At 37.4% G+C, this 27,869-nt stretch overlaps 1 protein-coding gene across 2 annotated transcripts; it reads right to left on the bottom strand.

Moving 5' to 3' along the window:
* Window positions 1–52: 52 nt before the first annotated feature.
* On the bottom strand, window positions 53–26,737 carry GOPC (golgi associated PDZ and coiled-coil motif containing). Of its 2 annotated transcripts, XM_032681557.1 has the most exons (9): window positions 26,468–26,737; window positions 13,293–13,457; window positions 10,778–10,801; window positions 7,321–7,496; window positions 6,877–7,042; window positions 5,538–5,633; window positions 4,617–4,781; window positions 3,779–3,959; window positions 53–3,267 (listed from the first exon to the last, which is right to left on the bottom strand). In XM_032681557.1, exons 1-9 carry the CDS (start codon window positions 26,735–26,737, stop codon window positions 3,149–3,151), a joined length of 1,362 nt encoding a protein of 453 aa, XP_032537448.1. In that variant the 3' UTR covers window positions 53–3,148. The 2 variants fall into 2 exon arrangements, with proteins under 2 accessions (XP_032537448.1, XP_032537449.1); XM_032681558.1 differs by lacking the exon at window positions 10,778–10,801.
* Between the last annotated feature and the right edge of the window lie 1,132 nt (window positions 26,738–27,869).

Raw genomic sequence — 27,869 nt, 5'->3', positions numbered from 1 at the left:
TATATATTAAAAAAGAAGAAAATGAAATACAAGTCTGAATTAGGTGCAGAAATCACTGCAATGCAGAAGAGTATATTTATTTGCAGGCTAATAAAAATATATTATATTCAGCTTAACGAGATGTATACATTTTTTGGAAAACGTTGTATCTGCTACAGAAATGAGAGTAACCCATGATGTAATTAAGTTTGGACAAATACAATAAATACCTTAATTTTGTCTGATACAACTGTGGGTTAAAATATAGCGAGACAGACACAAACCATCTTCACTGCCAAGAACACACTTCTACAAAGGAAATACTACATACAGCCTTTGATCAGATTTAAATTTATTGCCATAAAGCATTTTCCTTATCTTACATGCTTTTAATTAACAGAGGTCCCAGATGCGAACACTGTCCACCTTTAGCTTAGAACACAATTGTCTCACTGAAAATTTTAATAGGCAAGGAATTATCTACTAAAAAAAGAATTGCAAAATTATCTTTAGAATATTATTTTATTTTTTTAAGTAAAAATATATATGCACACACAAGTAAACCATTTTACACTTTAAAAAATAAAAATGACGTCTGAACACTGACTTCCCTCAGGAATTCTTCCAAGTCTAACTCACTCAACCCCTGGGAATCAGCAGGACTGAGTCTTCCAGTTACTGACACAGGGAAGAACACACATTTATCTACAGAATCTGGAAATCTCAACTTGCAAAACTTTTCTCAGTTTAAATATTAATCTCTAAGCATCTCAGTATGATTACAAATAAACCAGCATGTTAAATCAGCTGGTAGGAAGTACAGAGTACATGGAGACAGACTGTAGTGTCTGAGCAAAATCCTCCCATTCAAGACTTTCTAAACAAAGATTATAAAAACTGTCAGGAAGGAAATCTGATGATAATTTATTGCTACCTGATTCATCTACTCCTAGTCATGTTCCTTTAGCTGATCTCATATATAGTCAAAAACAGACAAGGTAAGAGCAGAGAAAAGGGTCTAGCAGATGAAGAAGAGAGTACAACATCATGTAAAACTGGTGGACAAGAAATGTTAGGAAAATAACTCTAGAAACATTCCCCCACTTCAGGCTAAAACTGATCAAATGCATTAAATGGAAAATAGGTGTGCCGAGAAGTAAGGAAGAACAAATAAATTAAAAATTTCACTTTTCCCTCAAATAAAGGGAAACTGTACAGGTAAATTTACTGCCTTTTTAAAAAGTTACACAACTGGTTGGACAAGCCTAATTTCTAAGAATTGCAGCAAGATTCCATAAAGCCATGATTTTCAAGGACAAAATGACCACTACTTAGCTTTGAACTATCCCTCCTGACAGATAGGACATTGAGTGTTCCAGGCTACATACAGTTTCAGAATACACTCTGCTTGAGTAGCTGTGGGAAAAAACACAAATTTGGATGCAAAGTTCTGGCAGTGGATTCATCTGCTAACACACAGCCAACATGTCCTCAAGTTTTCGAAGCTTCAGAAAAAGAAACATGCCTGGGGACCTGTTTCTTCTTCACACAACTTTATTTTTAAATACTAGTTTCTGTTCAGTGAAAACTGTACAGCCTTGACTATTTTAAAAACCTTCAACAGTATGCTGTATGACAAAGACTATTATAAAAAATGAACCAAATAATGTTATACCACTGAGTAAGTGGAACTGATGCGCGCACGTAAACACACACAAAACTATCGTGTAAATAGCGAAGTTAAGGGATTTATAAATAGCAAAATCTTTTAATAAAGTATATACATTTTTAGGCTTTTTTCTATAAACATATATATATATAGTGCTCCTAGGAGAGACAAAGTAACTGTGTTCTACATCACAATTTAGAACATAAGATTAGTTGATGTTACTCTAAAGGCCTTTGAGTTTTTTTCTTACGTATGTACATCCTACACAGTAACTCTTGCAAAGATGTCTTTTCACGTTAGTTCCTCTTTCAATGTACAAAATCTTTTCACATTACAGTTCAACAGCCTGCAGAGAAGTGGGCAGGAAACACAGCACTGCATGCTGAAATAAGTGCGATGACAATGTAGAGCTTGTTTGTGGAGTGTGCTGCACTTCACCAACAGATCTACAAATGGAGTATGAGAAACTGGTCAAGACACTGTCCTCAACATTGCTGTCTGCAGCCCCATCATGGGCCTTTAGATGTACACCAATCAAAAACAATTTTAAGATACGCTGCTCTCACAAAGGCAGTAACATTTTTTTCCAACAGTAAGACAATTTTAAGTTAATAGGACACGGATAGGGCCAGACACAGTATCATTCTGAGCACCTTCTGTAAAGTACTGTGCACTCAACTTCCACTTCTTTAAGGATTATTTTAATGTGGAATTAGTATGTTCAGTACTCATCAAAAGCACTGAGCATTTCGTAAGGTAAAGCTAATAATGACCAACTCCACTAGCAGTAACCATATCCATTCAAAACCAAACACTACATTGATGATGCTCAGAAAAAAAATACCAAAGGGCCCACATAATTGTGAGTAATTTTTAAACTAATTTCACCTTTAGAACCCTGTAATATGGTGGTGAATTTAAATTAAAACAACAATTCCAAAAATCTCAGTTATAAAATTATCATGGGCTGAAAGATCATGATTAGCAAGTAACCCACTGCTTATTTGGGTTTTGATAGTCTTTGCTCAAATAAAACTCTGATCTGCCCCCCTCATCCTTCTACGGTTTAAGCACCAAACTTAACATCAGTTGTCCCTTTAAAACATCAAAGGGTCAAAATGAAGCTGGCCACATACTATTCTACTTCCTTAGGGACATCAATGAGACTAAAAGTGGAGTGTATTGAGGTTATCAATTTTAGAAATTCCACACTTTGGTGGATTACTCTTTTATTATTAAAAGAAATCCATTTCACATGCCATGTGTTAGGTAACTACTGTGTGTCACGCAAAAGACAGTTTTCCACATTTAGAATTGCTCACAATGAAGCCCTGAGGTAACCGCCTTTTTTCCAGGCAACAGTAATACAGTTCTCTTGACATTTAATCATCCTTTTACAACCTACTCTAGTATATGCAACTTTAAGCAGTCAATATTGATTATCAATTGCTCCCAAAGATGGGATTTGTCCAGTTGATTTTTTTGTTTGACTGATTGTTTTTAGGATAAAGACTCAGCAGAACGGGCTAATTTGGGTGCAGTGTCTTCTAATGAACCTTCAACTGAATTCCCCAGGTCTCCATTCTCATGTCCATCAATACTTGGCTTCTTATCAAACACTGCAAGATAAAAAGAAAGTTTATTTAAGGAAGTGAAGCAATATTGGGAAGGACAAATCCGTGATCCTTATTTCAGAAACTAGAAAGTGTGCTTAAATGACTACTCAAAGCTAACAGTTTTTTAGCAGAACGTAGTATGTCAGGAAAACAGGAACTGTTTCTTTACCTCTCTAACATAACAATTGTATCTGAAGAAGCCAACAACATTACGTGTTATGGGGCATTAACTACTCCCAGACCAGAGGCAGGAAAAGAAAGGAATAAGTTTGAATTTCAACCTTTGGAAAAAATGACCATGAAAAAAATCCATAAATTAATTCAGTTAATTCAGGTGTATCTAAGTAAACCAGGCCAAAGAGTGAGGGACCAACCAGAAGAGCTGACAGTCTATGAGTAGGTTAATTGAATTAACAGTAGATTAATTTTACAATGAATATAAAACCAGTGTTTTCCCTAAATTGGTTTGCATATTGAGAATTAAACTGCATGTAACACATTTTAGAAGGTTTACCTTGTGAAGGTTTGACATCCACATTTGCATCTTTCCTATTAGAACTTGAATTTGCACCTTCCTCCAATTCATCAAGGTATAAACGATAACGGTGTCCACTCTCATCCTCATATTCCACATTTTCATCATCCGAATCAACTTCTGGAGCAACATACACTACTTCAAATTCAATTTCACCTCTCTGAAATGCAATGAAAATTACAAATTTACTTACTACTGCACAGCTACCTAATAGGATTACCAAGATGAGCTAGGTTACTAAAACACATTTACTATTGTAAACACATTTGCAATTGAGTATTTTGGAAACATATCTGAATTAAGTTTTTACTGACTAAAATAGTACAGCTCTATAGCTAAGCTGCATTTTTTTTACAAAATTATCTGAATTTCTTAGATATATTCCAGTATATTTCAAACAGTGACTTCTAATGAGGAAGCTGCCTGCTAAATTAAACAGACCTGTTAACTGTCTGAAAGAGGCAGGAAGAAGATTCTAGACCACAAAGAAACACTGTTTGGCTGGAGCTGTTCAGTCATAAAAGACTGAAGTGTATATGTCACTAAAGAATTATTTCTGTGGGGCAATGTAACTGATTTCCATCAGCCTAACTGAATTAGCCAATACATGCGTTTAACTGAACCAGTACTGGCCCAGCATTTTCCTCCTTAAATTGCAAGACATAAGAGGATTAAATGTAAGGTGACACAGCCTCAGGAATCACTGCAGCTTGGAATTACACTGTGCTTAACAGTAAACAGAAAAATTCAAAGTAATTCAACAGGCAGAACACAAGAAGCACCTAAACGTGCTTACGGATAACAGATCCCAACTGACCTGTTGGGAAAGAATAGTTACAGCTTCTTTATGTTTGGCATCTCTTAGATTAACTCCATTTACTGCCAGAATAGCATCACCAACATGCAGTCCTCCACATCGATCAGCAGGTTGCCCAGGATGGATTTCGGAGATCAGTATTGGAACACCATGCTCCTTCCCACCCTATTTAAGAAAAAAAAAAGTGTATTTTAATAAACTGAGATGCCCTTTAACATAAAATCAACATGCAGGTAATTGCTCCTAAAGTGCTTATTTCAACTTCTATTTTAGAAAATTAGAAATTATTCTTCAGACAAAAAGAATCTTTAAGAAGAACACATGCAATGCTTCCTTTAATTCTTCTCCCCACAACAGAATGGAATATTTCAAATATGTACTCAAAGAGTCAAAGGATGCAATTTTGAATATTAATAACACTATAAAATCATATACAAGCTGATGAAAAGCTGAAAACTTCATTAAAAAAAGCCTATCAGGCACCATATTGACTTGTAAGAAACAGTATTCACATTTAGAATACAAGTATAACAGTCAAAATTTTTAAAATGTGTTGTAAAAAGTTTATACAGCTTTTTTTAGGTATGAGATGCCAACACATATACTTAGAAAAAAAAGGTTATAATCACAACAGCTAAAGTCTGGTAGTCAGGTCTCAGATTGCTTCTGCTCTTCTACACACTTACCCCACCTGAAATTCACCACTGGCAAATGTCTATACCTTAAACCTCAAAATCATAAGTTTGACATAAAGTAGCAATTACCTATTTTCTAATCTATCAAAATGTGTCTTCAAGTTCTGTGACCATAGCTATGGATTTTTGTATGTTTTTTTCATATGTTCTAACAATACATTTACTGATCCATGTATTTTACAGAAATAGGACTTCGGTGTCATAGAAAATAAAAGCAAATATTTACTGTGATTGAAATTCCTAAGCCTTCATGGTCTTCTTTAACTAGCAAAACTTTTCTGATTGGACCAACACCTTGACTCTTCTTTAAGGCATCAGGATCCTAGTTTGATAAAAAACAAACATAGCACAAACATGAATGTGTGAACCAAAAACTGATGCGTTTCAGCATTTCGGTTTTTTTAAATTATATACAGACACTGGATGAGCAACAGAGTTTTAGGCTAGCTCCAGGCAGGACAACTTACAGTGCTCCATTACAGAAACAGTATGAAATCAGAAAAGATTCTCCATCATGCACCCCTGATGAGAGTAATTATTTAAATTATTTTAGTGCTGAATGATGCACAACACAGAACTTAACTTCAAAAGAAGGAAATCGCCCACATACTAAAAATATAAAGGGACTACATGAAGAAATGCCGATCACTGCTAAAATGTTACATGATGTAAACTCAACTTGTAACTAACCAAATGACAGAAGAGGTAATACAATGCCAATGAAGAGGTTGCTTGCTCAAGTTTATTTTTACTGTAATAAAAATAAACCAAACCAAAAGCCATTGAACACAAAACTAAATGCCAGACTAAATAAATCAAAGTATTGGTTTTTGCTTTTGTTAAGTCACTGACACCATTATGCACACTCTTAAAATCACACACATATTTGTCCACCAATATTTTGTATGCAATCAGGAACATAAGCAGTAAGACCCACCTGACCAACTAAGGTATTTAGAACAGATCAAAGTAAAGCATTTTCCTGAAAACGTTCGGGTTTATGCACTGAACACTGGGGTGATTAACAGGACATGTGCCACATTGGGTGAGTTCTAAGATACCCACAGTGAAATGCTGTTTAAAGGTTTAGTTTTAAAAAGTACCTTTATGAGGAGAAAAAAGAAACCAAACCAACAAACAATTATTTTATAGTGTCAATTTATGTGGTCTTTAAAAAAAAATTTAAATTGACTTCAGTTCAATCTAATCCTAAAAATGTTATTCTTGTTTTTCGTAAGTAAGTTAGCTCCACATTTCAAAACACAGGTTACAAAATTATGCTGTTAAATTTATATTTATAAACACACATAGCAGAGGCTCAGTTTTCAGAAGGACTGGGTGTTCCCCAGTAAGTCAAAGGAATTGTATCATCTTTCCTGTCATCTATAGGGACACGCTATTCAGCATGGAACTGTCCCTCAGCATACAGAAGAATTACGCATTTACAAGTGACATTTGAAAGAACACAAAATTAAAGTGAAAATAATCACAAAGGTGAAGTAACTTGTGTCTGTTTCCCACAAATGGTGGAAATCATGGAGGAATGGCTTATCTTTTCAACTTACATGACCTGGTGGTGCTTGCATTGGTCGTTTTAGATCATTCCGACCTCGACACGCTCTAATAACAGTTTTGTGACGGTGAAGGTGTATTTCTGCTTCAAGCTGATTCCACAGCTTGTCATGAGCGGGTCCTTTCATATCTCGGCCCAGTAACTGAATCTGCTGGACCCTACAGAGTGACAAAGAGGGTAAAACAAGATGCTGTATTACAACCAAAAAAATCAATGCATTGTACGACTCATACACCTCACGTGGCTACAGCACATAGTCGTGCGGCAACTACTGCAAGAACTGTGGGGATTTTATTTCTACCTTTTGTTCAATTAACTGGAAATATGAGACTTTTCTTACCTAGTCTTAACTTTGAACCTGCTTCTGCGGATGCAAAGGAAGAAAACAGCAACAAAGAACATCTCATGCTAAGGGATGCAGATTGACTTCACATACCTTCCAGCCAGCTCCTTATCTAAATACTTGGCTGCTAGTCTTGCTCCATAAACCTCAGCCTGAAGCACCGCTATGTGTCTACGAAGGGCTTCATTCTCCTTCCTCAGCAACTTCACCTCAGCTTCCAGCTGAGCTTCTTTCACTTTTTCTTTCTTGTTAGCTTCAAGTTCTCTCTCCTTTACAACAGCAGAAAGAGAAAAAAAAAAGGAAAAATATGTTGAAAAGCCTTTATCCAAGTTAATAATGAAAGAGCATTTACTGTTTCTGCATACACAAACTGAAATTATTCTCCTGCGTACAGGACATGCAGTAAAAAAAAAAAAAGAAAGCATGGACTCTGGCACTACAGCTAGTGGTTTGCATACTATCCTCTAAAAAGCTGGCAAAATTTAAGTAGACTAAATATCATCCTTACTTTTTACTGTCTTGCAGATGGAAGATTCAAAGGTAAAGAATACTATTTTTAAAATTAAAGGGTATCTATAAAGCCACTTCCTATTTCAATTTGACCACATTCTTTAACTATTTGATCATGATGATGATGATGATTATGTCAAGGAAACGTTTAATAAGGCCATGTGTCCTTAAAATGACAACTGTTTTCATGCAAACAACTGAGAAATGTCCAGCCAGAGACATTTCCAAATTAAGAGTCCGAAGACCACATAAATAATGCCAGACATTCTACACATAAAGATGCCCACCCTGACAAACTTAAAGGAAAATTAGTGCAAAATAGTTTTGTTAAAAAAACCAAAACAAACTAAACAAAAACAAAACCCACACTAAAACCACACTTTAAGCCCTGTGCTCTGAAAAAGGAATTATGGAAACATAAATTAGTCCCACAGTGCTCCATCCCAAATGTATAGAAACGGCATAGTTATTACCTTTTCTGATAGCTAGGGCACTGGAGCAAAAGGAATTAGTATGCTCAGATTGCTAATCTACAAAATCTACTTTAAGGAGAGCACATTTGATTACTTGTATCTTCATATCTTGCTCTGAATTGCTTTTACAAGGAGAGGAAACCCTCTCATCGCAAATAGGAAACAGGAAAATGGAAGAGACACAGGGTCTAATACTGTTTCCTTTAAAAAATGGCTGACAACTCAAACAGCAATAAAAACTAATTTCACCATAATGCATTTTTGAAGACATTTAGAGTACCCAAAAAAACTCTTCTCTGTGCTTGTATCAATTACATTGTTAAGCAAATAAAACCAGGAAGTGCTACTAAAGAAGCAACAGGACAGATACAAAATTTTACAGAACTGGCAAGACAAATCTGTTGTCAAATTGTGAATATGATATTCACTGTTCCAAGCCTGGATATAAACCACTAATATAGTCAATATTACCACATTTGAGAAATTACGCAAGGTCGGTCCTCCCAGAGAGTTATTTTCACAATAGATATATGTAAGCATTTATAGCTATTTGCCAGAAAGTCAACTCTGAATTTAATGGACTCTACTATCTCCCTCAGCTGTTAAATACTTGTATCAGGTTAGACAGATGAATAGAGAACACCTATGTACGTGTTAGCCTAGCATAGTGCTCAGTAGAAGCAGCATAAAGACTGCTTGACACTTGCATTTCACTTCCTGTCATTCCCATATGCACATTAGAAAACATGCCACACAAAGCCACTTATGGTCTCTGGTCTTTGAGTTGGGGCTTGTCTTGTGAGAATGACTCTCTTCAGCAAATCTCTTTCTGAACTGCAGGATCACTCCTAAACCAACAATTTTTACTAATCTACCTTTCAAGAATAGGAGTTCTGAAGATCATACCAATTCTTTCTACTATTATTTTGGTCTTGGGCTTTAATTCACAGCTACTGCCAGTAGCCAAAGGGCAATTACAAGAATTCAAGAGTGCCACCATGCTGTGTTGTCTCTGCCACACACCCTGGCAGTGAGAAGGGTCACAGTTCAGATATAACACCTGTTTTACAGTAGCTGCAATGTCCATCTACAGGTACAGTGCCCCTGTTTGCTATGTACGTATTGCCAATATCGCACCAAGGTGTTCTAAACAGGATAGGCTCCCTGTTCGTACACATACTGACTTTTAGAATGTCTTTTATTTGACAAATATAAAAAGACAAAGACTAGAATTTAAGACAGACATATTCCAACCTGCTTCAGAAAACTGAATTGTTGAAGCAATCCAAGATATTTGATAACACTAGCAAATTTCATGCAGGACATTTTACTGTATGTATACAAAGTATCCAGCTTACACACTCTCATCAGGACTGAAATTTTCCATTGATTTTCTCTGAATTTGGTTTGTTATTTAAATTAAATTCAAACAGAAAGCCAATGTTACATTTCTAAGTAGAATCACTTTTAGTCAAGCATTTTAAATGTTAGACCTAAAATACAAGTAACAATGCAATCCCACAGAAGTATTTTCTTGCTATTTTCGCCATTACTATGACTAGTGTTCTATGACTGAGGTGGAAATGGCTTCACACCCAGAAGCCATTCTTTTCTGGACTGCCTCCAACTGATCACCACACGAATTTAAAAAGAAAAAAATTTAAAAAATCAAAAGGTTTGCAATACGGAATCTCTGACGATGTACTGAAAGAACACATCTCGTTTTGAATGTCAGGAGATGTGACAAAAGTCCCAAAAATGTTTCAAGAAATCAAAGAAGTTACAGAATAATGTTTTCTAGTGTTGATAGTATGGTACAGGTTCTGAAAACAGAAAACATATTTTCTGTTGGTAACATAAAAAAAAACTAAACCAAAAATGCAACTGCAAGGTTGAAGATCAAAGCTTACAATTACCAGCTATCCCATGGCTTTTCAAAAAGCAAATACTAAGTAATGATAATAAAGTATATAAGACAATAAAAGTGGAAACACTGTTTAAAAACCTCTCAAGTCTATCACTGTGAACAACCGAACGATAAAAGTCACCTTTGCTTCACTTTGTCTTCTTATCTATGTATTATTGTGTTTATATGCTTTTGGCTGTTACACAAGCCAGTACATCATATTAAAACAGGCCCATAAAACGAATAGAGAAAAGGGGAAAAAAAGGAAAAGTTGACAGGATTTTTTTACATACAACATGCAAAATACTTCAGATTACACTCACAGATGTGTACAGTGTTTATGCTTTAGAAATTGTATAACACATTTTTTGAGATACTGCCAGGACAATCTTTCACAACGTCAAGTTTCCAGATATCACCTCAAATTAGCTGTAGCAATAATAAATAAAACATATACAGACTTAGAAAAGAGGGCACCACATCTAGAAAAGAAATTTAAAATGCAAAGGAAATTCTTTACACAGCATTTTGACAACTGTTAGGAAGAAAGAACAAGCCAGATCTGTTTTGCCAGTTTCTGAGGCCAACAAACATATAAGTTGTTGCACAAAACAAAAGCATTGCTTAAACATAAAGAAAAATTGGCAATCAGCATACTTACCATTTCATCCACAGAAAGGACAGACTTAAGACAGAAGAAAAGAGTTCCATAATTAGAGAAAAAGGCAACAGAAACTTCAAGAAAATGCAACAACATAAGTTATTTACTCCAAAAGACATTCACCAGCAGACTGCATATTTTATTAGAAGGCATAAAGAACAAGCACACTGCTACAACTGTATTTAGCAACAATTTTGGTATTTTGCAGTAGAAGTTATTAAAAGCTTAGCCTTATTGTAGCATTAAAACCAATATTTTCTCCTAAAATACCAAGTATCTCTATATAGAATAGTGAGGTAATGCAATATACAGGAAGGTATCACAAAAAACCTTTCTGCACCATAACACCTGTTACGCAGATAACAGATTTTTTTCCTTTCAGAAGGAACAACAAAATATGTGTTACAAGAGGGACACAAAGGACAGCAAGAAGTATCAGAAAAGGTATATCAACTGCAAAACTCAAGAAAAAAATTCAACTAGGCAATTGCATATTTTTACAAAGAAAGTATTACTGTGATTGGAGTGAGATTCACCACTCCTAAAAATGGATTCAGCCTAGACTACATAATGTTATCAACTGTTTAGCAATATAAACATTTTGAAATGTCTTAGTTCACCACTAGGTACAAATTTATAGATTACAGCGTATACATTTATGCTAAGAGTCTACATACAAAAGAAGAGTGTCTGTCTCTCAAAGAAAGCAGGAAGTCAACTAGTACAGAACTTTATTTCCCCATTACATATTCTGTTGACACAGTACTTCTTTGCCCTCAGAGGCTTTCTGACTGCCAGAAGGTCAGTACAACAGTTTTTATTTACCCAAATATCACAATTCCCATTTTATTCTCATTTCAGCAGCCTCAGTTTTGCTTGTTCTACCTTCACAGACCTTTACAGCTTGCTTTATCTTGAAGAGTTTAAAGTTGAGCTTCTATCCATAACTATGGATTCCCTAAAGGCAAAGTAAAGCAAACTCCAAAGACTAGTTCTGATATTTATAAAAAAGAAAAACTAAGGGAAATTAAGGAGAGAATATCAGTCTAAGCTGTTAATAAAATTCAACTTCAGCACAGATAAAATCTGAAACTATGTAGAGTAAAATGTATTTATTGTCACCTGTGGAAAGAAAACTGCTGTCAATAGCACGGAGATTTAATATATCTTTAGAAATTGTTTATAACAAGGTAAAGAGAAACAAAAAGGTTAAAAGTATTACTCTCCATGTCACTCAGAAGTTAAGTCTAACTAATAACGTTTACTCACAGTGATGTGTTGACTTAAAAAATTTGCTACATGTAAACCTGTAGCCTAACACTTACAAAATGCTTATTTACAATTTATTTAACTAATGCTTATTTACAAACCCATAAGAATTATTAACAGCTCTAAATAAATTTCATCATACTTAAGCTATAAATCAGTACAGAATAAATTATGTACAGACAATCCAGAAAATGTTATTCTTATACTGAATATACAAGCGTGTAGCCCTAAGAAGATTCAATTACAGCTTTTGGATCTGAAACAGAAGAATTTGGGTTACTGCTGTTATTCAGTGATTAGGCTAGACATCCTTTAAGCCTTATAGTCTATTACTGTGTTTTACTGTACATTAATTAACAGGACAAAATAGCAGAAGTATCTAATATTCCACATATACTGTGACTAGGTATTTGCAACCCAACTGTGAAGCAATTTTAGAAACAGTCAGAGATAGACTTGGATTCGTGCCAACAGTTAGAAAACATATCTCTACAACACTACATTACTTTTCTAATTTACAAAGTCTTAGTGTTAGAGCCTGAATTTGTGCTGTGGCTAGTAACAAGGCAGACCAGGCTCTGGCTACCAGTCAATGCCAACTAATTGCACAGATTAGTTGTTGTTAACTTTTGGTGTGCTTCGCAAAAGGACTGAGTTTCTAAAAAACATATCGTACAAAATTATCAGTGGTTTACTGAGTTCTTTTACAACAGTCTGCTGCATGTAGTAACTGCACCATCCATGCATTCACAGCACTCTTAAAGAGAAAGAATGACCACAGAGAGGGGACTGTGATGCCATCTACTCTCTCTCTCTTTCTGCATGGCAACCAATCCCGCTCTTACTCTTATCAGACTGTTATTACAAGAAAAACAGTTAACTTATCTCACTTTAGGCTTTTGCAAGATCTGTGAAAATTTGGTTGTGTCTGTTTATTGGAAACTATTATCTTTTGCAACTTCAGTCTCCAGAAAAGCTCTATAAATCACCAAAATATTTTCTTATTTTACTTTAAAAAACCACTATGTAAAAACAACTTCTTAAATTCTAATTCTTTATTCTGACATTATTTATGTTGTTTTTAATGGCTGCTAACAACCAACCATAAATATTACTTAAAAAAGAAAAAGTTAACATTTTCAACATGAAAATCTGTAATCAGCTTAATTAACACCTTCCAGTGAAAAAATTCAGTCAAGAGAGGGAAAAGAATAATGTAATCCTAGATTTAAGTCACCACACTCACCAGTTTTGCCTTAATAGCCCCCGAATCAACATTCTGACCAGTCTTGGCATGTAGCTGAAGCTGAACAGCATGGAGTTGCAAAAGCTGATCGTGCACTTCCTTTTCCAACACTGCTTTCTCCGCCTGCGTTTCTGTCAGTTCAGACTTCAGATCAACTAACTGTGCCTGTGAAGATATAATCCATCATAGTAATGAGCAATGACTAAACAGAGTCACCAGAACTATGACACATAACACATCATTTGTTGGTGCATACATGTTATACATGGTGTATACAGCTAAGAGCACACGCTCCTCCTCTGTAGCACAACCTAAGCACTGGATCATTTGCAGAATTTTCTCCCCAACTGCCACAAAATTAATTTACCCACAAAAGCAGCATCAAACGGCCATACTGCCAAAAGCAACAACAGCTGAGTTCTTCCTCATGCAGATAACAGCATGTGATGCTGATGTCCACTCCAAAACAGGGAAATGGCATTAAACCTATGTAGGGTGTACAACCATACCAATGTAAACACAATTTTAAACTGTAATATTATTAAATCTTACTGAAAAATATTGATCAAAGCAAAATGACATTTATTTATGCAATGCTGAAATCAAATAATCTTATTTACAACTGGTCTATTATCAACAGCTTAACTGAAAGAGCAAATTAGGTGGGTAAACCAGAAGCCACAAATTAGCATGTCCCTAGAATGGACATGTAGAAAACAAAAAACAGTTAGTAACTCTTGAAAAAGTGGTTTCGAAACATTTTAAAACCAGTTTTCATGTAGGGTTTATATGTGGAATAAAAGAACAAGTTTACCAAGTTGCTTTTATCCTTAAGTTCAAGTAGCATTTTATAAGACAAGATACATATATATAAGATTTAAAGCTACTATTTGCAAAAAACCCCACTCCCGAATATGATTTCAGGGGATTTTTAGCTAAATTCCCAGATCATATTTTTGCTACCAAAACATTTGGAACTGAAGAGCAAAAAGGAAAAGCCACCAACTCTAAAAAAAAGCCCTCTCATATTAAAGCAGGGTATTATAACAACATTATACTAATGTTCAAATTCACAATGAACATCAAGTTGCAAGTTGCAATGCTCACCCCATTCAACTACATAAATCACTGCTATAAAACGTCTGTATCAGTTAATGAAAAAAAAGCAGGAAGGATTTGACTATCAATAGGGAGTACTTACTGGGTCTAACATTAGGTACACAGTTTAAAGGGACGGTCTCCTTAAGCTTTCAGAGTAATTCAGACATAAGTAGGCTTTTCCAGAGGTGATTCAGAGCACCTAAATTAAAGTGCAATTTGATGAGATGGGTCAAGCCAACCTCCAGTTTGCTGCTGCTGACAAAAAGATCTCCGTTCCCACGTTTAGGTGGAGCCTCAACAGACCAGGCTTGCATTTACTTTTTGCCAAGGAATGGAGCTGCATGCATTTCCACCTTCCAACTGCCAGAATAACAAAAAAACGTGAAAAATTTGTAAACCCTTGCAGAACTCCAAAGCAGAAATTGCCTTCTACAGAAAGATGATACTTTAAATTTCACACAGCCAAATAGTTTCAGAGAAATGGGTTACTTACAAAACTGCACTGTTTTCCCCAGTGACCAGCCATTGTTACAGTCTCTCTGCTGTGGATTATCTATCCTCCAACAAAAGTAGACACACACCTGAACTAATGTAGCAAAAGAAAATATCACTGGCATAAAAGGTGATAATATGGTACAGAGCAGACAACAGAGACTTTAATAATGAAGGCACAGTTTGTCCCAGTCATAATTTCTGAATAGGAGTATTTTGTTATTATTACATAAGGTACATATCACTTCTACTCAAAAAAAAAAAAAAAAAAAAGAAGACCACTAATGTCTTCCTCCTTTCTAACAGGTACTCACAGCTCACATACTGACTTTTATTGCTTTTTTTATACACGTAAACACACTCTCTCATCTGTTCTAATTCAAAATGCCCGTAGAAAGGTAAAGTGGCAGAACAGATAAATTAGAGCAGTTTAATATTGTCCAGCCTCACTTAGTAGAGAATGGCAGACAAAACAGAGTTCTGGTGGGGGAAAAAAGAAATAAATTTATTTCCTTGTGCAAATTACAAAGCACTAATGACAGCTACCAGTTTTGTGGCATGAATGATGCTCCAAAAGTATCACAAAAAGACTGTCAAACTCATAATAAAAAATAAAAATTGTACTCTGCATATGGCCTATGGTTTAAATTCATGTCCTGCTGTTTTTATCATAAAATGGCCTGGGTTGAAAGGGATCACACAGATCATCTAGTTCCAACCAGCCTGCCATGGACAGGGACACCTTGCACTAGACCAGCTGCTCAGAGCTCCATCCAACCTGGCCTTAAACACTTGAAGGGATGGGGCATCTACAACTTCTCTGGGTAACCTGTTCCAGTGTCCCACCACCCTCACAGGAAAGAAATTCTTCCTAATATCTAATCTAAACCTACTCTCTCTCAGTTTGAAACCATTCACCCCTGTCCTGTTACTACATGCTCTTGTAAAGTCTCCATCTTTCTTGTAGGCTCCCTTCAGGTACTGGAAAGCCTTAATAAAGAGAAGAAAATAAATACAGCAAAATGAGAAATAGTATGAGCATACATCATGGAAATAATCTGTTTACACATTATGAAAAGTCACAAATCTATCCCCAGGTACAGATGCAGACACAAGAGACATTCCAAAATGCAAACACAGCAAAGCTGGTTTCAAATCCTGTGATCACTTCTACGACGGCTGACAAATCTTTACACTATTTCACAGAAGTCCCGTCGTTCTCTGCTTGGCCAGCTCATTTAATTTTCCTTTATTTTACTCTTACTAGCACTATTTTTTACCCAAATTCCCTCAATTTGTTATAAAGGAAACATATGGAAAGACTGCTGGAAATTCAACAGCTCTATATTCAATTTTGGAAGCTACTCAGTAAAAAACAGAGAGGGGGCAGAGACAGTAGAGGAAATGACGAGCACGAACAAGAACTATCAGTAAGGCCATTCCTTCCTAGAGCATCATTCACTGCAGGAGGCAAGGGTTCTACAGAAAAAGATGGTCCCAAATAATACAATTTTAATATTTCAATTTGTATAAACACAAGGATAAATTAATGTTGCACAAGCAACTGCACTAATCCTTCACTGGCAGCTTTTTTGGATGTAATCTCCAACAAGACTGTTGAAGAGAAATGTCATGTATATTGATGGTCACCTGCAACTGCTCTAGAATTTGCAGAGAAGTCAGCTGTGGGCAGAAGTAACAAACACCCAGTCACAGGAGACCATTGAGCTTCAGGGTCAAGAGAGTTCAGGAAAAGCCATCAAACAACAAATAGAGAACACAAACTTTCCTTGGGGAACAGTAAGGGGCAGAGGGTGAAGAGAAGGTAGTGTGTTTACTTTCATAACATCCTTTTAACTCTAACTTGCTGATTCAGCCAAAAATGGAACTCTTCTGGGCAGTATCCAACTGTGCAGCTTAGTACTCATCACTCATTAGCAAGTACCATACTGCAAGGTTACACCTTAGTTTCTCTCTGCTAACTCATTTGTGCCTATGCCCCAGCCAACACGCAGCTAATAGCACAACAGGACTGTGGTTCATGGAACTAGGATTTAATCATGAAAACCTACATCTAGACCTAGATGAATCAAGGACACAGGACATGAGAGACAGAATTTGCACAACTCTTTTTTGCCTTTTATTCTGACATATGTTGGCAAAGTCAGTGTCTTTTGAGATATGCTCATTTGTCTCTGACTCACTGAAGTCATGGATACTTTTCTCTGACCAAGATCTGTAAGTGGAATTCGGTGCCAACGGCAATAAGAAGTGCTGGTCTGGACCTTACAACAGAAGCCAAAACTTACTGAAGTCAACTAGAAAATAAGCAAGTTTCTTAGTTATTAAAGGAAGTCAGGCTCGTTTCAATTCTCCACTTTCCCCACCTCTCTTGTCACGGACAACTTTTCCTGAAGTGCTCTGAAAAATGCTTCAGTTAAGCACTGCCTGCTGACTGAGAACTCAGAGAAGTTACATAAACGAGTCAGCACGGAAAACATTAAGCAAAAAAAGAACAGCATTACTGACATCACTTATTCCTAAGTACCTCATTCAAGCTTGTTCTCTAATTTATCAATGATTATTAAACACGTTACTGTTAATTCTTTGTACTTATTGTCCCTAGTCCATACACTGTCAAGTACACAAGACATGCTTCTTGGTTTCTTACCTTTTTTCTCCTCACTATTCGGAATAAAAAAAACCCCACAACAAACTAACCTTTTAAGAGTGATCTGATCTGATTGTGGTGCAGGGAGAAAAGCCTGGTTTTCCTTCTCCTCCACAAAGTACTAGTAAAACCAGAGTATTTCAGAAAGAGCTATTGCTTCAAATTATGGCACAAGCTATTTCTAAATTCCACATGAAAGTCTGTATTTGAGTAAACTGAAGATCTTAGTCAAATTCACCAAATAGGACAACTCAGTATTTATCTTCCAAACAATCTAACATATAGATGATACCAGAAAAAGAGTTTTGAAATGCTAACTAAATATTTACTCAGTTTTGGGGCATACTTTGTGATTTATCAAGTATTTTGTATTTCCCATTAGTTTACACCACATTATATAATTTTTTCATATCATGGTCTGAACTCTCAGAAAAAATACTCATTTAGTCACCTGTATACTTTTCATAGAAAAGTGAGCATTAGAATAACTAACCAAAATTATTTATTTCTGTAAGATCTCAGAGATACACTCAAAGATCATATAATAACTTTATACATTGAAAAGATTAAAAATGTGACCTCGTCCTGAACAATTTACAATGTAAATATGTGAAGGAAACAAAGGAAAAATGTAAGATAAAGAGAAGCACAAATGCAGAGCTATTTGTGTGTAGAAGTGCACAACAGGAAGCAGACAGATGGCAGCTAAAACCACAACTTACCACTGCTCATACCCATCACTGCTTGAATGAGGCACTAAGATACAGCAATATCACAACCTCTTCAGATCCAAAGCATCAGAGGGAGCACAGAAACAGAGTAAACTTAAGACAGTGGGATGATGGTGACTAACAGATCGTGTCAACAGGAAACAAACCCTCACTACTGAAAGGGAAACCAGCTGCAAGGGGTGAGAGGCAAACTGAGAGATGGCACCATTAGATAAAATAATCACAGTGCTTTTGGGGAAAGCTTTTTCATTTTCTGAGCTATCACTACAAGAATTTCTGCAGTATGGACAAGAGTTTTCTTTGAGCTAATAGATACAAAATCTACCTATGACTTATCCATTTCCCAGAGAGGAGAACTCAAAATACAGCCAAACTGAATTGGAAAGGTGGGCCATAGGCCTGAATAGCAACACAGTGGCATTATTCACCACACCAACTAAAAATGAGAGGAAGACCAGAAATCCCTCAAAGTGTAATGAATGCATTTTTTGGTATATGAATTTCTAGCTCAAAAAAAGACTAAGCATAATCCACGTATTAGAAAACTCATACTTTTCAGCAAAGAAAAGCCAGACACATACAAAATTATCCATCATATTACCAGCCTCCAGTGACTAAAAGTCATAAGCCAAACACTCATCAAATGCCTTTAAAGTTTTCCTTTAATTTCAGGCCTTTAGGGTCCACCTAATTCATTCTCATACCAAGCCTTCTAAACTCATAAAGGTCTGAAAACTGTCTTTCTAAAGTGAAAGATTATTTTTCCCACCATATAATCTCTCAATGCCAGCACTTAATTTCAGAATTTCTTTTTACCTAAACAAGACAGTCTAGTGCCATCATTTTATCTCTATGTCTACATTTCTCCCTATTTTGCCTTCCTTCCCTCTTGAACTGAATTAATTTTCAAGAATCAAACAAAGCCGTTAAAGAGGTAAAGGTGTGCATGATTAAAGTTCCTACAACATACAAGTTTTGCACAAAACAGCTACTAGTAGTAAAGAATGAGGGACTAGTGCCCTCACAGAAGGAAAAGTGGGGCGAGTCAGATCTTCAGCTAATTTGTTTAATCTACCCAGAGACAGGAGGCAACAGCCCGGTGTCTGGGTAGCACAAGTGCAGTTCTGATCTGGAGACTGAGCTGCTCTCTGTGTCCAGCCAACTAACCAAAAAACATAGGTAGATGAAAAGGCAAAGGATGCTGTGATGTGGAAACTCGCAGATCATGGGAGAGAACGGGGAGTGCCTGAATCAGAAGGTTTTAGTGACTTGAGAAAGTGCTCAACACTTCCATGAGGACAAATCACTCCCCACAAATCAGCAGGGCACAAGATTTCCAAGCTCCCTTGAGTCTGTTACTAATAAAACACCTTCACTATATATACATATTTTTAATAGCTAATTTTACAGGACAGATCCCTATCAATCTTGCCAAGGGATCAAATCAAAATTCACAGACAAATCAAGTATATGAGGTGGTTTTACTTCTTCAGAAGAATGTCCTCATGTAATCTACACCTGACTCCAAAAAGTTTACCAACATACATGTTTATACATTTCAACACTGACTCCTGATCAGGACTATTAACTTTCTGATATAGAGGCTGCAGGAACTGGGATCATGAAACACAACAGAGCATACTACAATGCTTATGCCCCCATATATGCACAAAAAAGCAATATAAATATCAAAATATGACAGTAGCATATTTGCATAGCATTTCATTCTGGGGGCATTTTTTTAAAGACAGAAATGTCATTTAAATTAAAAAATCCCTAATTATGCTTTACAAACAACGAAATCATTATTCCTAAGTGTTCCCATAACATTAGACAAATGCAGGACAGAAAACAATTTTTCAGGATGTAACAGCTGCAGCTCTTACAGCCTGAGGCCTAAACACACTCACAGACACCCAAGTGGCATTGGTTCAACAACAACAGAGCCTGTCTTGCACAGTTATGAACCACATAACCCACATACTACCAAGTTTTCAGGGGGAACTCTTAACTTTGCATCAGCCCCCTGATGGGAAGCAGCTGAAGCTCTTAATGATTATGTTTCTCTAACTGCTACAAAAAAGGACTGTCTCCATTATCTCACCAGCATCACTTCACCACCATGTCTACAGCTCTCCAAAAGACAAGAACACTCTACCCTTCCTCAGTCTTGACTATTTGGTTCTCCCTGTCTGCTAAACAACATTTACTGCAATGTCTCACACATCCCTATTAGGTTTAATGGACTGTTTTGAACGAGAAACCATGAAACAGATCAGAGCCCTATAAATCTCACTGTGCTCCTTGCAAAACTAAACAATGTGACAGCACTGTCCAAAATGTTTCTGAATAGGTGATTCACTTAGGAACCATAATTTTTGATGATAAATCCCCCCCAGGTTTAACATAATGTTTACCACTTGTCAATGATGCCAATGTTTCAAGAAATTATTCAAAAAGACTGTACTGACAAATTTTTTAATTATATTAAAAGTTTTTATTTCATTTTTATTATGACCCCAAAAAGGACACGACTTAAATTTTTAGCTAAAGCTTTAAATTTAATAAAATGGTCTTTATCGTGTGCCTAATAAGAACATGAATGACAAAATTGATGATTACTGATTCCCTAAATAAACACTACAGTTACAGTAGTGTAGCTATGTAAGTAGTCTTGGTAAAAATGCAGTGTATGATACTGAAGACGCAAATGAACTGTAAATAAATTTAATCCACTTTTATTATGTCTCATACAGATTACAAAGCACATGAGACAAATTAACCTCTCTGTTTCTTAGATTCTATTCTGGTCCTGACAAAACATTCAAAAGACCGGTCAGCAAATTAAAAGGATGCAAAACAACATTCCTCCTTTTTTATCTTCTCTGCTTAAGATTAGTTCTGGACCCATAACTGTTTGCACACTTTTCCTCCCAACAATTAAAAGATAATCATAATACTACATGTAAAGCATCTTAAGAATTTGGTTTCCATTTACAAAAACGGATACATCAACCAACATTTATACACCAGTCACTGACCTTTTTCAGCTCTATCATTAAAATACCTGTTACTGCAGCAATCTCTTACGGTTTTCACTTTGCTTTAGGTACTGTTTCTTGCTGCTGTTTTACTCTGTATTTGACTGTTTCATTCTGTTTACACCCACTTACAGAAGCAGAAATTATTTTTTTTTTTAATCACTACTTGTACACTTCACTGCCAGTGACAAATTTCTGACTGCCTCACAAAGACTTTTTTTGTCAGGTTGCCCATGCTTCTGATTGTTTATTAAGAAGACACAAATCTGTTCTTAGAAACCATATTGGTGGTTTTATTATCACCATTATTTTGAAAGCCATACTAGCTATGCAATGTAATTCAGGAAATAAAACTATGAAATATAAACTACAATGCTGGTTCCCTCTCAATTTCTCTTTGGCAACTCCCAACAAACGAGACAGAGAAAAGGAAAACCCTTTCTATATGCAGACTGAAAATGAAGTAAACTAATTCAACTCGCATAGAATTCCACGGCTTCTGATACAGGAAAATATGAATTAAGTAGAGGTGACCTCTTTAAAAGGGCTTAATTATTCTGATAAAAGTTATATGTATCAAACTAATGACAATTTAGCATATAAGCCAACTGGAAAATGCATATAAATCCATATTTCCACTTCCTGAATATGTGAAAACTGCTCACATTTTAGGATATAAAATAAGCTGGATCAAATATCATTCAAATGTTTTTTCAAAAAACCACACTCTGTCTAGTACCAACAGATTTCTATCCAAAAGAGAAAAAGTACTAAGAGTCAAAAGTACAATTAATAAAATAACACCTTCCTAAATACTAGAAATATTAATGAAATGTGAAAAAAAACTAACAAGTTCTTGCAACTATGCTCCCAGTTTTATATACATATTTCATATGGGGCAAAGAAATATCTTGGTCTTCAACAAGTGCATTTCTTAGTGCAAGATAAAGGGGAGAGGGTGAAAAAAATCCAAACAGACCTTCCTAAGAAGGTGAAAAGTCCTACCTTGGTTTAAGAAGTACTATCAAACAACAAAGCAGGACTACAACTCTGCAGTGCGCCCCATAAGACAGACTCACACACTGTATGAAAAGTCATCACACACACAAAGCCACCTACATGTAGCTTTTTCAGTTTGCCATTGGGAGGGTTTATATATAATTTTTATATATATACATACATATATATTACCTACATTATTCTACATATGCTTTAGTTGAAACAGCAAGGAGTTACTTACAGAAGAATTCAGCTTATAGAAATATGTTCCTCTAAACCTGCTTATTCCAAGTTAATCACAGACATAAATCTACACAGGTAATTAACTTCTTAGACATATATATTTTCTTTAACTTCAGCATGTATATTGCCTTAACACAACTGCCAAGATACAGGGTGTGCTCCATCAGACATTCCTTTCTAGCTTGTTCATTTAAAATTGCAGAATCAGATTGGCAAAATGCCAGACTTAAAGTCAAGCTCAGTCTTCACTGGCACCCTGACCTACTAACTTTATTTCTACAGTACTGCACTACATGGAACTTTTTGAAATGGACATTCAGACAACGCCATAGTCAAGTCACAGTCAAACAGGAAAAACAAAAGCCTATTAACTGCTTCTCAATTAAATATCTACTGAAATCTCACACACTGACTCCCAGCCTGCATCTGCTGATTTATATGGCTTTCCAAGAGACAGAGCACCACAAAAAAATCTCCTTTAAAATGGCTGTCATCTCCTTTTGTTCTAAAAGCCTGAGGCCCTGACTGTCCTCCATCAAGATACACTTTGCTATTTTTTCATAATGAAGTGAAGCTGATCTCAGAAAAGACAGTGGCTTTTATTGCCTAACACTTTTTTAAGCTGTGATAAGCTACTTAATTCAACTTTGTCCTACTGTGACCAGGAGGAAAATCATGAAAACAAGTCCTCCTTCCCTGTCATACCACTAGTTTTAATTTAAGACTGCAAATGTTATTAGCACAGTAGTACGTTTATGAACTTTCACCAACCGAATGCACCAGTAAATTTATTTGCATACATCCCCTGTGCATCTGCCATACCTTCAGGCTCCTGCTAAAAATAACTTACCCCTGAATTGCCAACATATGGTTGCCTCTTTGGAAACTACCATCTTCCTGGAACACCTCTTTCACTATTCAGGAACATCCCTCATACAGTATTTTATCTGGATTCAACTCTCTAGCAGTAGGAGTACACCAAGATGGTGAAAACTTTTTTGAAAAGTCCTACAGCAGGAGCTTCCATCCACCAAACTAAGCTGTGCTTCTTAAAACCAATTGTACGAACCAGAGAATGCATATTAAGCTGATAAAGTGGATAAATTAAAGCCTGAACTGCATTTCTTTATTCTTACCTGTAATATTATAATAAGACCCAACAATTTTGGTCAAGGAAACGGAATCCACAAACAATAGAACAATATTCATAATTTTTTGTTATTTTTCTTTATGAAATAGTATCAGTCATTCAGTAAGACAAGATCAGGCAAATGCAGCTGCAAGAGTAAGTTTAATCAAACTTAGCTTCAGTCAAAGTATTATTTTAATTCAAACAGAGGCATATTTCTGAAGATGGATCTTAGTGGCTTGAATAAGTGTTTGTACCTAAGTAAACTCTTACTGATGACATTTTTATGAATGTGATGAAAGCTTTGTCTAAAAAGTACAAGTAGTATAAAACTACAATTTTGGGTTACTAAGAAATGACCACAATCTTAAAACTTACATTAAATACAGTAACTTGCATTATAAAAAAAACAAGTCACTGATCACATCCTAAGCTCCAGTATTAAATTTAGTGATTTCTTTCAGAATACGTCACTGTACCCTTCATGTTGGACACTGTGGCTTTCCACTGGACATCTGTGCACATGAAAAGACAAGACACTCACTTTAAACAGAGCAGCTCCATCTTTTGGAGATTTTAAATGGCAGCTTTCATTTCAAGTTTATGACTTCAATAAACATGAAGTCCTAAAATTAGCAACCTTCAAGGCAATACTAAAATCTTCTAAAGGTCTACGTGAAAGAAAAAAACTCCTTTATATGTATAAGGCCTAATATTACTCCTAGTAATAAAAATACTCCATAAAATAAAAGACTTTTTATTCACTTCAAAAGCATTCACTCTAGACTAGCAGTATCATTTTTATCAAACAATTACCTCATAGACATAGATATACACAATAATTATGCTAATTATTAACAACTGTGCTCCTTTGCTCTCGATTTAGGTATAGATCTTCAGTTCTTTAGGTGCCCCTGATCATTTCTTAAAGATACAAAATCTTTCAGGTTCTGAGTTATATAATTTCTTTTAAAAACATTTAAGCTTGAAACAACCTTTCAAAGAAATATTTACCAAGCACCAAGCACCAATCCATTCTCTTAAAATATCCTGAAAACTCACCTGGTTTACAGGTCTGTACACAAAACCCACCATTCCTGCATAATATGCAATAAATACTGATTATCTATCTACTCACAAATCTTATTTTACTACACTTATACAATTAAGGCTACAGCATAGGTTGATGGTGTATATATATGCAACATAAACACGAAGAACATAAACATCACCACAGTAAGCATTCTGCTGAAATAAAGAATGTGATTAAAAAAAATCCTAGTTTAACCAATTCTTTGCTCTACTCTGAAATATTCTAAGCCTCTTTTACATTACAATGTCTTCATACCAAGAAGAAACCTGAGTAAAATCAAAGCCGATCTACTTACTTCCTACTGAAAGGCATACCTTCAGAAGATTGCTTGAAGACTCTAGAATTCCTTTATTATAATAAGTGTGACACAAAAACCTGAAAGAATGCAATTCTGTCTACTGAACCTCTTACAAAGCACGTATCTTCATGGTTTCTCAGAATTTCCCCCGTTACTCCTATATACTTACAAGCTAGTAGAACAATAAATAAAGCTTTAAAAAGTATGGCCTCCAACAGATACTGAAGAAACTAGAGGGCTTTAGCCCAGGGAAAAGGTAACTGAGGAAGAAACATCAACAGCCTTCTAATACGTTACTGAAAGGCAAGCAGGCAGTTCATATTCCTGCCTGTTAAGGTCGAGACAAATGACAACACTTACTAAACCAAAGATGCTTAGGTTGAACAGATATAAAATGACCACAAAGTTTCTGAGAATCTCCTTCCAGAGCACTCCAGTTCTTGCAGAAGCCAAAGGACCCTGCCTCTCAGCAGCATCAGCACCAGACAGCTTGGCTCTCTCTAGTGCTTCTTTCTTCCCACCCTGACTGAAACTCTGGATCAGGCATGAAGAAAACTTTCCAACAGGAAGGACAGTTACTATTCTTCTGACAGAACGTGTGACCTCTGCTATTATCTTCAGTCACTAAGCTTGGCAGAGAGCTGTTTGATCTGCTTTGTAGTGTGAAGGGACAAGAGGACCTGTCAAAGTCCATCCCCCGTCCACTTTTATGTTTTCTTTACTTGTAAGGAGGAACAATGTCCTCATTTTGACTACTGAGACTAAGCTTTAAGCACCTCGATCTTGTCTTTATCCCTTTCCTAAAAAAGGCTTTCCAAATTTACAGAATCCACTAGGACCTCTGAGACTGAGTCCAAGTTATGACTGAACACCACTCTGTCAACTAGACCATGGCAATAAAGTGCCACGTCCAGTCTTTCCTTAAACACTACCAGGGATGGTGACTCCACCACCTCCCCTGGCAGCCGATTCCAATGTCTAAACAGTCCTTCCCGCGAATAAATTCTTCCTAATGTCCAACCCAAACGTTGCCTGGCACAGCTTGAGACTGTGTCCTCTCATCTCGGCTCACCAGGGACTCAATGCCAACAGAAGACGAGTTAGCAGCATCTGTTGCTCAAGACTCCTGTTTTCCACATCCAAGAGAACTCCTTTGGCACGCACTGCTCCATGCCTGCGCTGGAACAACCAAACCCAGAGGGAGGATCGTCACGGCCAGGCCCGAATCCTAAAGCACGGGGCCTGGTTCATCTTCCCCAGTCGCTCGCAGGGAAGGGGCAGGAAGAAACCCGGCCGGGCTCTCGCTGCCCTGGGGCACGGCTCGGTCCCCTCCCCGGGTACCCCCGAGGATGCGCCCCGGCCCCGCATCCCGCTCACCTCCAGCTTGTGGTTGATCTGGGACACGGTCTGAGCCTTGTGGCAGAGCTGCGCGAAACACGAGCTCAGGCTCGTCATCTTCTGCCGTCCCTCGTACGTGATGTCGGCCTGGTCGGGGTCGATCTCGCCCAGCAGCAGGTCCACGTCCACGAACGCCTTGTCGAACTCCTTCTCCAGCACCTCCAGCCAGCGGAACATGGACACGCCGCCGCCGCCCGGGGCCGGCCCGGCCGCGCCCGGACCGCAGGGACCACCGCCCGCCGCCGACATTCCACCGCTGCCGCTGCCGCCCCCTGCCTTCGCACGGTACTGCCCCGCCGCAGCCGCTGCCGCCCCTCAGGACCCGCCGCTCCCGCTCCCGGCGCCGCTCCCGGGGCAGCCACGCAGGGAGCGCGGGCACGCGCGTGCGCGGCGGCCGCCTGGCGGTGTGGCAGGCAGCACCTGCCGAGCGCCGAGCCCCCGATCGCGCCCCGGCCGCGCCGGCAGGGGGCGCTGCGGTCCAGCCCAGAGGGGGATGGAGGGGCGGAGGGGCCGGGGGCGGGAGGGAATCGTGTCTGTCTGTCCCCTGTCCTCCTGTCCCTGTGTCCCCGTGTCCCCATGTCCCCGGCCTGGCCCCCGGGAGCGTCCGCGCCCGGCCCCCGCAGGCAACGGGCGTGTAATTGTAATTATCATCATCATCATGGCTAGGCTTCGCGAACGAAGATTTGGGAAGGCACTATCCACATTTGCTGCAGGCACGCTGGTGGCTTATGAGGCCAATGCGTGATAGACATATCCGATTGCAAAAGGCGCAGCAGAAAGACTCCATTGATGGTGTATTTTGCAAGATACGGTTCTTTCTGCGTTGCCTTTTTTCCTCGAGAGTGATCCTGCGTGAGTTCTCAAAGGAGACAGCTGCGTTATAGATGGTGTGTCTCCAGGCCTCCCGATTGGAGGCCAGAGTAGACCAGTTATATTGATCAATATGGCCGAGGCTGAGATGTTGTTTCAGGGAGTCCTTGAATCTTTTCTTCGGGGCTCCTCTCATGCGGCAGCCAGTGGCAAGTTCACCATAGAGCAGGAAATTGTAATTATAGTCACTTTTGTATTGACATATAGTCCATATAAGACCTATGCTAACTTTGTACATAGTGAAGAATAAGAATGTGGACCTTGCCCCGAACAACTTACAATGTATGTACGTGAAGAAAATGATGAATAAATGTAACATAAAGAGAAGCATAAGTGCAGAGGTATTTGTGTATAGAAGTGCACAACAGGAAGCAGACAGATGGCAGCTAAAACTGCAAGTCACCACTGCTTGAATGAGACACTGGGATACAGCAATATCACAACCTCTTCAGATCTAAAGCATCAGAGGGAACACACAAAAACAGAGAAAACTTCAGATGGTGACTAACAG

Source organism: Chiroxiphia lanceolata, chromosome 3 (genome assembly GCF_009829145.1).
Source record: "Chiroxiphia lanceolata isolate bChiLan1 chromosome 3, bChiLan1.pri, whole genome shotgun sequence".
Lineage (NCBI taxonomy): Eukaryota > Metazoa > Chordata > Aves > Passeriformes > Pipridae > Chiroxiphia > Chiroxiphia lanceolata.
The sequence above is the reverse complement of the archived record's forward strand: the minus strand, read 5'-3'. Positions and strand labels throughout refer to the sequence as shown.

What these genes read in the sequence shown, in the direction of transcription:
- GOPC (XM_032681557.1), bottom strand. Translation starts at nt 26,737, where the DNA reads ATGTCGGCGGCGGGCGGTGGTCCCTGCGGTCCGGGCGCGGCCGGGCCG. An exon ending in GATAAGGAGCTGGCTGGAAG is followed by an intron (nt 7,043 to 7,320) that starts GTATGTGAAGTC and finishes GTCACTCTGTAG; the next exon opens with GGTCCAGCAGATTCAGTTAC. An exon ending in GGATGTCAAACCTTCACAAG is followed by an intron (nt 3,268 to 3,778) that starts GTAAACCTTCTA and finishes TTTATCTTGCAG; the next exon opens with TGTTTGATAAGAAGCCAAGT.